The following is a 14123-nucleotide window of genomic DNA, read 5'->3' as shown; positions in this document are numbered from 1 at the left end:
AGTTCAGCATGGATGAGATGGTCCGAAGGGCCTGTTTCTGTGCTGTAATGTTCTGTGACTATGTAACTGATTAACAATTTTTTAATGTCAACCCTTGTATAATAAGAAATTGTTGGCACGGAATTTAGTTTCACTATGGGTGAGCTGGAGCAACTGGTTTAGACTGGAGGCTGTCCGCTGGTCAGGGTCAACCATGGATATTGCATCGCAGCTGTCCACGTGATGCACAAGTCAGTGCGGTACAATGTGGAGAGCAAGCTGTTGCCACTCCAGCAGGTCGCCCCTCTACTGATGAATCCAAAGGGAAAGCAGATTGATAGCTTGGCACCAGTGGTGTTGCAGGAGTTGCCAGTCAGCATTGACTGCCTCGGGGATTCCGGCTCCATGGGGCTTACTCCTGAATCGTTCCCCGTGAGTGGTTATAGCTGCAAGGCAGCGGGGGTTTGAGATTGTTTTTCCGTCTAGGTGAGTTGCCAACCATAGCTGAGGAGTTCCATATGCCTGAAGTAACTGGTTCTGAGGTGCTGGTAACCCACCTTTGCCCCTTCTGTTGGTAGACAAGGTTCTGCCAGTCTTGGTAGCTAAGCCATAGGTGAAGGGCAGGAGCTGGACTTGGTTGTCAGAGGCTATTTGAGGAGCATGCCATTGGGAGTATTTAATAGGTAGTGGGAGCTTACCAACCCAGGCTATAACAACCTAAAGGAACCACTTGTGGTTTACACTGGTGCTGTTTAAACTGTCAACATCCCACATTTTTTTGCCAAATGCATAAAATGTTCTCAATGCAGTTTTCCCTTGTTTATCTGGCTTCACCTTCATGCATCATTGCTTTGCCACGGTTCCTTGTAGCAGTGAGTTCCACTGTCTACCCGCTTACTCGGGAGATGTTTGTATATTTAAACCTCTGACTCACCCAGTTCTGGTCAGTTATTACCCTTTAATTGTCAGACTCCTGAACCAGCATGGATAACTTCATTCACCTTGACACAGAACTGATTCCACACCTATCGACTTGCTTTATAACATCTTTCAAGGACTCTACAGCTGATGTTCTCTATTTATTCATTAGTATTTGATTGTTTTGTTTTTGCAGTTTGTCTTTGGCACATTGGCTTGTCTTTGTGTAGTTTTCATTGACTCCGTTGTATTTCTTTGTATCTACTGTGAATGCCTGCAAGAAAATGAATCTTGGTGGTATATGGTGGCATGTACGTGCTTTGATAATTTATGCTCAACTGTAAGTGAAAGCATCCTCAACCCTTTCCAAACGTACGTACGTACTTCTAGGATTTGAACTGAATTGTTTTTAATTTTTTATCAACTGTTTTCACTCCTCCCCTTACCCGCAGCCCGTCTTGTGATTAAATCAATGTACTGTTGCTGCATGGTGGATAAATAGGAGTGGGAGAGAAGTGAGCCAAGTACTGTCCTATAATTGCCATTTTTTTAAAAGTCCAGCAATCATAAACACAAGAGATTCTACAGATGTTGGAAATCAGAGGAGAATTCGTAAAATGCTAGAAGAACTCAGCAAGTCAAACAGCATTAATGGAGAGAAGTCACCCTTTCAGGTCCTGAAGGGTCTCATCCCGAAATGATAACTCAGAATCAGGTTTATTATCATCCGCGTGTGACATGAAATTTGTTAACTTGGCAGCAACAGTTCAATGTAATACACAAGACAGAAGAGAAAAAATAATAAGTAAATCAATTGCAATATATTCCCCTCCATAGATGCTGTCTGACCTGACTTCCTCCAGCATTTTGTGTTGTTATAAAAACATCAGTATCTTTGCACTACATAAATGCAAAGCGCTTAAATTTGCAAGTAGTTCTGAAAGGACTCACTGTTACGATGGACATATCAGACTGCATAAGTTTCCATGTAATAACCTAGTGAGGTGTGTGTGTCTTTTGTGTTTATTTTTTAAAAAGGTGCAGCACAGAACGTGCCCTTCGAGCTGTGCTGCCCTGCAATCCACCAATTTAACCTTGTCCTAATCACAGGACAATTTACAATGACCAGTTAACCTACTAACTAGCATGCCTGTGGAATGTGGAAGGAAACCCATGTGCTCATGGAGTGGATATATAAGTTTCTTATAGATGGCATCAGAATTGTCTCTGAACTTCAACGCCCTGAGCTGTAATGTTGAGCTAACAGCTATGCTGCTGTGGTGGCCCAAGTGTATCCTTAAACTTTATTTCTTAAGGTAATGAAGAACCATCAGTTGAGTCGGGGGAAACGTTCTCCCCACCCCACCCCAGAACTTGCAACACGTGAGCATCTCCAGTGTGTCAATAAAAAAAATTAATCTCTTACAAAGGAATATGAAGTGATTTGTGTAGTGAACAAAACTCTCAAATCACAAGGGGAATGAAGTTAGTTTATCCCAATAATCTGAAAGTGATATTTTGGTAGTTATTTGGAAAGATAAATCATGATTGACAAGATTTTAAATGCGATCAGTTTTGCTCCACCTGTGAGAGTAAAACAATGAACTGTGGAATGGATGGAGAAATCGGATAAAGATTAGCTCTATTTGTCAGGTGCATTGTAACAGTGAAATGCATCAATTTATGTGGCATCAAATCAGCAAGGGTTGTGTTGGACAGCTTTCAGGTGTTGCCCCATATCCAAAGCCAACATAGCATGCCCACCGCTCATTAACCCTAACTTTGGCATGCTGGAGGAAACACGCGCAGTCATGAGATTGTACAAACTCCTCGCAGACGGCGGTGGGAATTGAACCCCAATCTTGCAGCCGGTCCTAAAGGTTGTGCTTGCTGCTATGCTACCGATGTCTTCCATATCTGAACTGCTAAACTTGTCTGAACCAAGTCCAGGGCTATAGAGCAATAGTACAGGAACTCAGCAAATCGATCAGGCAGGATCGATGGAGAGGAATAAACAGATTGCTTTGAGCTGTAACTCATCAGGACTGGAAAGGAAGGGGGAGTAGTAGAAGGTGACAGGTAATAGGTGAGACCAAGTGAGGGGAAGGTGGGAGAAGGGGATGAAGTTGGGAGGGGATAGGTGGATGAGATGAACGCTGGAGGAAGAGCCTGGTAAGGCAGGACAGTGGAAGAAAAGGAAGAAGGGAACCAGAGGGAGGTGACAGGTGGGTGAGGATTCTCAGAATGGGGAATGGAAAGAGACAGGAGGAAGGTGAAATCCATGCCATCAGGCTGGAGGCTATCCAGACAGAATGAGTTGTTTCTTCTGTGAGTTTGGTCTCAACTGTTTTTCACTTCATAGGTGTTGCCTGATTTGAGTACCTCCAGCATTGTATGGCTCAGGATTTCCAGCATCTGCAGAATCTTGTGTATGTTGAAACTGTAGAGATCTGGCATGAAATATTTGTGAATGTAACTTGCAGAAAAATGAACATTTTAGTTTGTTCTGAGTGATCATTTTGGTACAAGATCAAAGAATGGCAGGTGTGAATATTGGAAATGGGTCATATAACTAGTAGTGATCAGCATCTAGTCTGTCTAGTTCTGCCTAGTCCTTACCATTGCCCATCATATCCCTCCCATCCATTTACTTATCCAAACTTCTCAAATGTTGCAGTCCTGGGTAGGTCTGTAGTCTAGTGTAGTTTTTTTGTTTTTTTACGTAGTTCAGTCTAGTTTTTTGTACCGTCATGTAACACCATGGTGCCTGGAAAAAGTTCTCATTTTTACTATGTACTGTACATAGCAGTTATGGTTGAAATGACAATAAAAGTGATGAATTGAACCTGCATCCACCACTTCCACTGGCAGCTTGTTCAAGACTCTTACCAGTCTTGAAAGGTCTCAGCTGAAATGGTGACTCTTCATTCCTCTCCATTGGTAATACTCCAAAATAAACTCAATTTGGTATAGTATTGCAGCATTTAGAGCAGGAGTTTGCAACCTGGGGTCCAAGGACCCCTTGGTTAATGGTAGGGGTCAGTGGCACAAAGTTGGGAACCCCTAACAATGTCTAAAGTAGGATCTGCTTTACTGTTTTGCATATGATTTGTCTGTGCTGAATTAGAATGATTTGACACTATATCTTGACCACAGTGAGAAACATGATATTTGGAAAATGCCTTGGTACTATTTTGTTCAATAATACGTTCTGTTCGTAAGCCAGTCACCCCCAAGATTTGATATTCTTAAATATTTTATCCAGCCATTAAGATATCTTCAACTCTTCTAATGTCTTTGCAGTATAGTTGATAATCTTGACTCCCCAGTCTCAATCGGCCTTTAGAAATAATCGCAGTATTTATCTGCTTTTCTATTATCACTATCTAACTCAACATTGTTAAAATGTTCAAGTAGATTTTACTCAGTTAAAGATTTGGGTTTGTCCTCACTATAACAAGCTTGACATTTTTGTTAATGTTCTTTTAAGTTTGGTATCATTAGACAAGACCAGTATTTATTTCTCCACTCTTATTTGCTAAGTAAACTCAACATTTTGTTCAAACACAGAGGGCATTTGGAAGTCAGCTAGAATGGTGTAGATCAGGAGGTGTATGTGTTAAACTGGTAACTGGGAATCTTGTAAAGGACATTAATGATTTAATGTCCTGCATATTTTGTTTTGACATAAATTTGTCACCTTGTTTGTACAAGGATGTTGACATTACTTGAAAACCTGAAAGGTTTACTAGGTTAGGACTTTGCAAGCAGGTTTTTCCACTAAGGTTGAGTGAGACTACAACTAAAGGTCATGGGTTAAAGATGAAATGTTCCACTCAGTGGTGAGAGTGTGGAACAAGCTGCCAGTACAAGTAGTGAATGCAGATTCGATTTCAACATTTAAGAGAAAGTTGGCTCGGAACCGTGCGTAGATTGGAGGGTATTGACTGGATGTAGGCCAATGGGATTAGGCAGATAAATGGTTCAGCATGAACTAGAAGGGCTGAAGGGCATGTCTCTGTGCAGCGCTGTTCTGACTCTTAACTGGATTTGCTGCAATTTGATTTGTGAATTTAATGTATGCCTTGTCTTGTTCCAATAGGAACCAATGCTTTGATTTTTGATTTTAATGAATCTTACTGTTTTATTCATCCTCCTGATTAAGGACGTAATGCTGAGGCTTTATAAGGCATTGGTCAGACCGCACAGTATTCTGAACATGTTTAAGATCCTTGTCTAAGAAAGAATGTGCTGGCATTGGAGAGCCTCCAGAGGAGGTTTTCGAGAATGATCCTGGGAATGAAAGGATTAATGAGTACCTGATGGCTCTGGGCCTGTACCCACTGGAGTTGAGAAAAATGAGGCATTTCTTAGTGAAACCTGGAATATTGAAAGGCTCAGAGTGGACATGGGGAGGATGTTTCCTTTAGTGGGGAAGTCTAAGATGATGCATCACAGCCTCAGAATAGAGGGCCATCCTTTTAGAACAGAGATTAGGAATTTCTTTAGCCAGTGGATGGTAAATCTGCGGAATTCATTGACACACGGCTATGGAGGCCATGTCCTTGGGTATATTTAAAGCAGAGGCTGATAGGTTCTTGATTAGTAAGGGCGTCAAAGGTTATGGAGAGAGGAGTTTGGAGTTGACCATGGTAATGTAGTGGTTGGCGTGACACTATTACAGCTTGGGGTGTTCCAGAGTTTGGATTTAAATTCTGGTGCCCTTCTGTAAGGAGTCTCTGTACCTCCCTCCCATAAAATGCATGGGTCTTCTCTGGGTCCTCTGATTTCCTCCGCAGTCCAAATGTACTGGGGAGGTTAATAGCAGAATAGACTTGATGAGCCGAATGACCTACCGTAATTTTGTACTTGTCTTATGGTCTCAATGGTTAAACAGTTTGTTGACATTGAGGACAAAGTTCCACAGTAGGCCCTTCAGCCTATCTAGTCCATGCCAAACCATTATTCTGCCTAGTTCATCGATCCACACTTGGACCATGGCCGTCCATACCCCTCCCTTTCAATCTTATTGATACCTTTCCTGTGACCAGAAAAATACACACTCCAAATCTGGCCAGGATCTTGCACAACTTCAGCATGACGTCCCAGCTCTTACACTCGTACTCTGATTTATAAAGGTCAATGTGCCAGAAGTGCTCTTTACAGCCCTATCTATCGTGACTCAGCTCAAGCAATTGTGGATCTGTATTCCCAGATCCCTCTTCTACCACACTCCTCAGTGTCCTACTGCTCACTGCAGGTTCTAATGGTTTGTCCAACGCACTATTAATAATTTGACACCCTTCCATATCCTTCCCACCTCACCACTCCCCCTCCCCATGGATCCTTAGTTATCAAGATTTAATTCTACTTGCCTTTATTTTGAACAGTTTATCAGCTTATCAATGTGAACATTCCTCACTTGCAGAACTTCCCATTCATTTTTTTTGTCATCAGCTAATCGTGCCTCCAATATTGACAACTAGATTATTGTGTGTATTCTGGAAATGGTATTCTATTTTTGTCGAGGAATATTTTTTAAGTTCAAGATTTGCATATTCCTGCTATGTTATATACCTCTTCAATTTGCCTTCAATATCATCTTTTAGCTTTGTCCAGCTGGTAATACTTGTATGCTGGAGATTTGAACATGTAATCTAGATTAAAAATCCAACACACACACGCAATAAACATTGACTTTTTCTGTCAAAGTTAGAATATTGAGTACAGGGGTTGGGATATTATGCAGAGATTCTATGGGACATTGCTAAGGCTAAATTTGAAGTATTATTAGCAGTTTTGGTTCCCTACCTACAAGAAAGATATCAGTAAGGTTGAACAAATCCGGAGAAAATTTACCTGCATGTTGCTGGGACTTGAGGACCTGAATTATAGGGAAAGGTTGAATAGGTTATCACTTTGTTCCCTGAGGTGTAAGTATGAGGGGAGATTTGATTAATGTATACAAAATTGAAGGGTATAGATGGGATGAATGCAAACGGGCTTTTTTTTCCACTCAGGCTGGGTGAAACTAGAACAAGAGGTCATTGGTCAGGGGTGAAATATTTAAGAGGGAACTTCACTCGAAGGATGGGAGTGTGGAACAAGCTGTTAGCAGAAGTGGTGGAACATTTAAGAGGAGCTTGAATAGGTACATGGATGGGAATAGTATGGAGGGCTATGGTCCCAGTGCAGATCATTGGGACTAGGCAGATTAATGATTGATCATGGACTAGTTGGCCAAAGAACCTGTGTAGCATTCTATGATTTTGTAACTGTACAATTTAAATCAAATCTGTCTGTTTACCAATGACATTAAAGCAGTATTTAAAGGAAGGATGAACTTTCCTGGCCTACGTTGTGTTTTTCCCAAAGTGTCATTTGTGATGGTGTGTAATTTGGTACTTCTGATCTCTATTAGTGATTGTTTAAGAACTGCTTGAATGTCCTATGAATATAAGATTTTTTGCATCAATTCAAATTCCACCCCTTCAGCGTGGTAAGTTTTTTTCTCCCTTTCCCAGTTCATCTCTAGAACACAATCTGACCATTATTTAAGTTTCTTTTCAATGGCTGTAATTGTTCCAAACTAAAAGACAACTCTTCTTGCTCTTTTTAATCTCCCTTTTGACATGAAAGTATTTACATAATGTATAGCTGAAACAAAGATGATCAGTTCTGGAGCCAAGTTGGCCAATAATGAAGTGTTGTCTTTCTCGTTCCAATGAAGCCACTGTCACTAGTATTTTGTTCACTCTTGTTTGAATGCAGTATGTTTTATTTAAATGGTTTAAGGATTAGATGCCCTTTTGCTCCTAGAGGGTGTCAGTGATGAAACATTTTAGAGGAAGGTGAAGGCAAATGCAATGTTAGCATTCATTTCAGAGGACTAGAATACAAAGTCAAGAATGTAATGTTGAGATTTTATAAGACACTTTTGAGTCCTCACTTGGAGTATTGTGAGCAGTTTTGGGCCCCTTATCCTAAAAAGGATGTGCTGAAACTGGAAAGGATTCAAAGGAGGTTCATGAAAATGATTCCAGGATTAAATGGCTCGTCATATGAAGTATTTGCTGGCTCTGGGCCTGTATTCAGTGAAATTTTGAAGAATGAGGGATGACCCATCGTATGTTGAAAGGACACGTGGATGTGGAGAGGATGTTTCCTATAGTGGGAGAGTCTAGGACCAGAGGATACAGCATCAGAATAGAGTGGCATGCATCTTTTTAGAACAGAAGTGAGGAATTTCTTTAGCCAGAGAGTGGTGAATCTGTGGAACTTGTTGGCACAGGCAGCTGTGGAGGCCAGGTCTTTATGTATATTTAAGGCAGAGACTTTTAGATTCTTGATTGGTCAGGGCATGAAGGGATACAGAGAGGAACCAGGAGAATGGAGCTGAGAGGGAAAATGGAGCAGCCATGACGAAATGTTGGAACAGATTCGATGAGCCAAATAGCCTAATTCTGCTCCTATATCTTATGGTGTTGTGTCTTAACTCAAGGATAGTTGATCAACATGCCACAACAGCAAACTCCTAATACATGTAAGTAAGTGTATATGGCAAATTGGGTTGATCCTTAATGTAAATGGCCTAAATTGGTTTTGTTAACCATATGGCTGCTCTGGTAGGAAGCTAATAACACCAAAAATAACTTGTTTAATTGCATTTTTTTAAAAACAGCTTTTAATAATATTAAAAGCTCAAAAATGTTGGATACTGTCAGTTTTAAAATGCATAATTTGAAGTTCCTGGTTCTTGATCTATAGAAACAATTCTACGCTAGAGTAGGGTTCTAAACACCAGAAGTTTATAATTAACTGAATTGCTTGCGAATGCCCAAAGTGCAGTCTTTAAAACTTAGTTTTCGAAGGCAGCAATTGGTTTAAAATGTGACTCAAAGATGATTGGGGATTATTTGTAGTTTATCACTGGTGTTGGTGAGGGAACTGGACTTTTTTTTTGAGCAAAGGCTTGTTCCTCTGAATATGTGACGTCTCATGTTTATTCGGGGATTGGTCAAAATTGTAACTAGTTGAGCTTTACTAGCATCCAGTATCTTTGGGTTGGACTTCAAAATGTTATTAGGCTGGCATTTTGAGGGACATGCATCAAGGACCCCCATCTTCCAGGCCATGCTGTCCTCTTGCTGCCATTGGGAATGGAGTAAGTCTTGGGTCTCACCACCAGGTTCAGGAACAATTATTACCCTTCAACCATCAAGATCCTGACAAGTGAGGATAACTTCACTTACATCAACACTGAACTGATTCCACAATCTATGGCAACACACAAAATGCTGGAGGAACTTAGTAGGCCAGGCAGCATCGATGGAAATGAGTACATTTGACCTTTCAGGCTGAGACCCTTCAAGATTTATGGACTTGCTTTCAAGGACTCCACAACTTGTGCTCTCAATGTTTATTTTTTTGTATTTGCACAGTTTGTCATCTTTTGCACATTGGCTGTCAGTCTTTGAAGCTTTTTCTTGATTCTATTTCTTATCTACTGTGAATACCTGCAAGAAAATGAAACTGGGTTGTATGGTGACATGTACATTGAAAATTTTGCATTGAACCAAGGTGGCTGGATGGTGATGAGATGCTAATCAACATATAGCTGGAGGTGCTGAATTCTTCCAGCATTGTTTTAGAATTCTAGCAGTTTTGCTTGCTGCAGTGACCTTGCATTCCATTTCAGAGAAGGCTTGAGGGTGAATTACTGTCCCTGTGGAAAATATAGCCTGATGCACCAGTGAACCTGGGCACTTACACCATCAAGGTTGCTTGTATTCAGCAAAATAGTCAACTGAGACTGGTCAGAGGATGCTTCAATGCCAGCAATTGGGGTTCAATACCTGATCAAGGAGATTGTTCTCCATGGGTTTCTTCCAGATGCTCTGCTTTATTTCCACATTCCAGATGTGTACGAGTTAGGGTTAGTAAGTTGTGGGCATGTTATGTTGGCACCGGAAGTGTAACCAACACTTATGGACTGCCTCCAGCACATCTGTGATTTAAACGTTCTTCCCTGTGACTGTGTGGATTTCCTCTGGGTGCTCTGGTTTCCTCCCACAGTTCAAAGATGTCCCAGTTGGTGGGTTAATTGGTCACTGTAAATTGTCCTGTGATTAGGCTGCAGTAGATTTGTGGGTTTCTGGGCAGTGTGACTTGAAGGGCCAATTCCACACTTTATCTCAATAAATAAGAAACCGCTTCGGAATATAGGAATGTCTCTTTAGATCAGAGATGAGGAATTTCTTTTAGCTAGAGTGGTGAATCTGTGGCCTTGAATATACCCACTGACTTGGCCTCCAGCTGCTTGTGGCAGAGGTTGATAAATTCTTGATTAGTCAGGGTATGCAGGGTTTCAGGGAGAAGGTAGGAGATTGGGACTGAGGGTAATGGATCAGCCATGATATAATGGAGTACACTTGATGGGCCAGATGGCCTAATTTTGCTTCTATATGATGGTCTAGATAAATATAAATGTCATTGTTTTGATGTATATGTGACAAGTAAAGCTTGTTTTTAATCTTTGCTTTTGAATGGTCTTTTAAAAAGAAAAAAAAAATCATACTTTTGAACCATGGCAGTCCTGCCGACTGCACTGGGTAAGTTTTATCAATTACCCAACACTGAGGGCAATATGGTGACAAGCAAACAATGCATACAAGTTTTCAAACCTAGCTAGTCACCATATATCTTGCACTTTGATAGTTTCTAGATCTTCAGCTGTAAATTTCCACCCTAGAAACATGTTTTGAATGGATAGCCGGAGATTCTTCACCGCGCCCCCCCCCCCCCCCCAGGTGGAAATGGCTAATACAGGGGTGCATAATTTTAAGGTGATTGGAGGAAAGTGTAGGGGGATGTTAGTGGTAAGATTTTTGTGGTAGGTGCATGGAATGTCTCATCAGTTATGGTGGTAGAGGCAGATACATCAGGGGCATTTAAGAGAAGAGCACATGGATGATAGGAAAATAGAGGTCACTGTGGGAGGGAAGGGTTAGATTGATCTTATGGTAGGTTAAAATGTCAACACAATATTGTGGGCCAGAGGGCTTGTGCTATTATATTCCATGTTCTAAATTAGTTGGGCATGTGTAGCCTGTAAAAAGCTGTTTTATAAATACAAAACCTCTGTCCAATAATAGGAGCTGGGGAGCTAAGATTTCTTCATTCGCCTATGGATAGAGAACAAAGTTATGGTATTTGCTCTCCGGCAGACATTTTGGAGGATCTTGGAGAATCCCATATCAGACTGTATGATCATGTTGACTACAGATAGTGTTGAAATCACTTTATTTGGTGATGCTCGGTTGGGCAGGTGGTATTTGTGGAGAAAAAATTGAGTCTTTGCATCATCAGCTCATGTTTCAAACTTTCAAGATGAATTCATTGTGAGAAACCATTCAGAAATCGGATAGCAGAGGGGAAGAAGCTGTTCCACACAATTTGGGAATAATTTCTTGCCCTCTACTGTCCATTTTCTAAATGGACATTGAACCTATGAACACTAACTTGCTACTTTTTATTTCTATTTTTGCACTACTTAACTAATGTCTGTATATGTGTTTTCTATTGTTTATTGCATTGTACTGCTGCAGAGATGACAAATTTCATGACTTGTGCTAGTGATATTAAATCTGAGTTGTTCTCTGTGCAGTAAATGGCAAGTTTGAACAGGCATTGGAAGCCACTCAGCTCTGTCTGAAGCTTCTGAATGCCAGTAATCGGGAAGAACTGAGGAGGCTGTTACATTTCATGGCCATTGCTGCTGATCCAACATCCATTGCGCTGAAGAATGGGGTGAGTATGTAATCTTCACAAAGATTTTCCTTAGACTTTTAACATGATTCTCGTAGGTCATTCTATACCATAAGAATTCAAGCTTGCGTTTTATTGCCGTTCAACCATTCACTTGTACAGCTAAACGAAAGATAATTCCTCTGGAGCCAAAGTGCAAAACACAGTGCATATAGTCCCACACTGCACATAGTTACAATATGATCAAGCAGAGTCACAAAAAAAAATTAGTATAAGTCCAAGTGGCATGGTCTGAAGATTGATATTGACAGTGTGAAGTAAAAGTTTATGTAAGACAGTATGTTACTGACTGTTATTATAATAAAATGAGCAGTCATAAATATGTGAAACAGCAATGAAAGATGAAAAGTGACCAGTGCAAGATGTGTTTGAGTTGAGGAGTGGGAGTTCAGACAGGGTGTACATGTGTGCTTGGGTGGCAGCAGTGTGCTCGAAAGTTACACAGGCTGAGGGATGAAGCTGTTACCCAGCCTGATGGTTCTTGAGTCGCAGTACCTTCTGCCTGATGGCAAGAGGTCAGAGGTTGTGGGAAGGATGGGGGGTTCACCATGCACGGCTGAATTTCAATTTTCTGTAACTCAATGGGCACAAGAACAACTTGGTTCCTGATGGTGACTTTTCCCCCCTGCAGGTCAACAATAGAATTGTGATGAAAAGGACTTTCAGTAAAGCAATTGTTTTTAACAAGAACCTACCAAAAGGGAAAGCTGATCTCTTGGTGTTGTTTCTACTTGATCATCAGAAAGATGTCTTTAAGGTACATAATATAATGGCAACAGAAATGCCACAAGACTGTAAGATAGCAGAATTAGGCCATATAAGCCCGTGAGTCTGCTCTGCTGTTCCATTGTTGTTGATGTATTATCCCTCTCAACCCCATTCTCCTGCTTTATCCTTTAATAATCAAAAACATATCAACCTCTGCTTTAAATATACCCAATTACTTGGCCTCCACAACCATCTGTGGCAAAGGATTCCACAGATTCACCACCCTCTGGCAAAAGAAATTTCTTATTCAAGTACTTTATTAGCTATAGTGCACTTTGGGTCATCCCAAAGTCAAGAAAGACTAGTGCTTTACAAGTTTCTTTCTATAGTAACAAGAACCAGATTAATCTCACTGGTGCTTTTTTTGAATTTAGTTCTGTCAATGAAGGGCATCATATTTCTTGCTATAATGAGGACATTAAAAATTATTTGTAACACTGTAAAGATACATAAAGCTTAAACTTAACTCTTGTCAAACAATGATCAAAGATTAGATAGAGGTGCAAAGTGAGTGTTTGGTTCCTTTAATTTGCTGCACTTTATGCATTCACTGAACCATCCACAGCTCTTCAGTCCCATGGGTAAATTTCTCTGGTCCTGAGTTTTCAACTTCTCAGTCATTGCACTCAAACCCTGTGAAATATGGGCCTTTCCCCCCTTGCTCTGTGTTCACTCTGAGAACCAGAAGTAGAATAAAGTCTATTATCACTGATAAACAATATATTGTGAAATGTGTAAATTAGTTGGAATTATATTATAAAAATTAGTGCGAAAAGAAAAGTGGTGAATAACACAAAATGCAGGAGGAACTCAGCAGGCCAGGTAGCATTTAGGGGAAGAAGTGAAAGAGTGACCAGAAATGTTGACTGTTTATTCCTCTCCATAGATGATGCCTGACCTGCTGAGTTTCTCTGCATTTTCAGTGGATTTCCAGCATCTAGAGTCTCTTGTTCTTAGCAAAATAGTGAGGTAATGTTTATGGACCATTCAGATCTCTGGCAGAGGGGAAGAAGCTGTCCTAAAATGTTGAGTGTCTTCATGCTCCTGTACCACCTCCCTGAAGGTAGTAATGAGAAGAGGGCATGTCCCAGATGGTGAGGATCTTTGATGGATGCTACCGCCTTGAGGCATCACTGAGATCTCTCTGAATAAAAAGTCGTGAGATTTTGAAGCCTGCAGCACAAGAAGCCAAGGTCCTGTCTAACTGGTTTCTTGGCTGCAGTTTGGAGCACTGTGTTAGTGTAATGCTATTCCTGTGTCAGTGACCTGAATTCAGTTCCCACTGCTGTCTGGAAGGAGTTTGTATATTTTCCCTGTGACAATGTGGGATTCTTGCAAATACTGTGGTTACTTCTCATATTTCAAAGATCCATTCTAAAATTAGTAGGTTAATTAGTCACATGGGTATAATTGGGCAGAAGGGCCTGTTACAGTGCTGAACTCTAAATTAAAAAAAAATAACTATCACTTAATTCCCAGCAGATTTCCCCATCGGAAATTCAAAGTACATGGAAGTTAATGCAGGCAAAGAGCAAAAGGGAAATCTAGCTGAACTTAACCTGAAGTGATTCAAGTCATTAAGGGTTGACTGAAGTAGCAGACAGGTGATGATCTGGGTGAGTGAGTAACTC

General features: G+C 40.7%; 1 protein-coding gene across 1 annotated transcript in view; it reads left to right on the top strand.

Moving 5' to 3' along the window:
• The window catches only part of depdc7a (DEP domain containing 7, paralog a), a 56936-nt gene that overhangs the window by 35196 nt on the left and 7617 nt on the right, over positions 1-14123 (top strand). The window contains exons 6-7 of the mRNA XM_073049825.1: positions 11564-11706; positions 12356-12481. Coding sequence (XP_072905926.1) covers positions 11564-11706; positions 12356-12481 — 269 coding nt within the window. The remainder of the gene's footprint in view (positions 1-11563; positions 11707-12355; positions 12482-14123) is intronic.

This window comes from Hemitrygon akajei, chromosome 6 (genome assembly GCF_048418815.1).
Source record: "Hemitrygon akajei chromosome 6, sHemAka1.3, whole genome shotgun sequence".
In the NCBI taxonomy this organism is placed as follows: Eukaryota; Metazoa; Chordata; class Chondrichthyes; order Myliobatiformes; family Dasyatidae; genus Hemitrygon; species Hemitrygon akajei.
The sequence above is the reverse complement of the archived record's forward strand: the minus strand, read 5'-3'. Positions and strand labels throughout refer to the sequence as shown.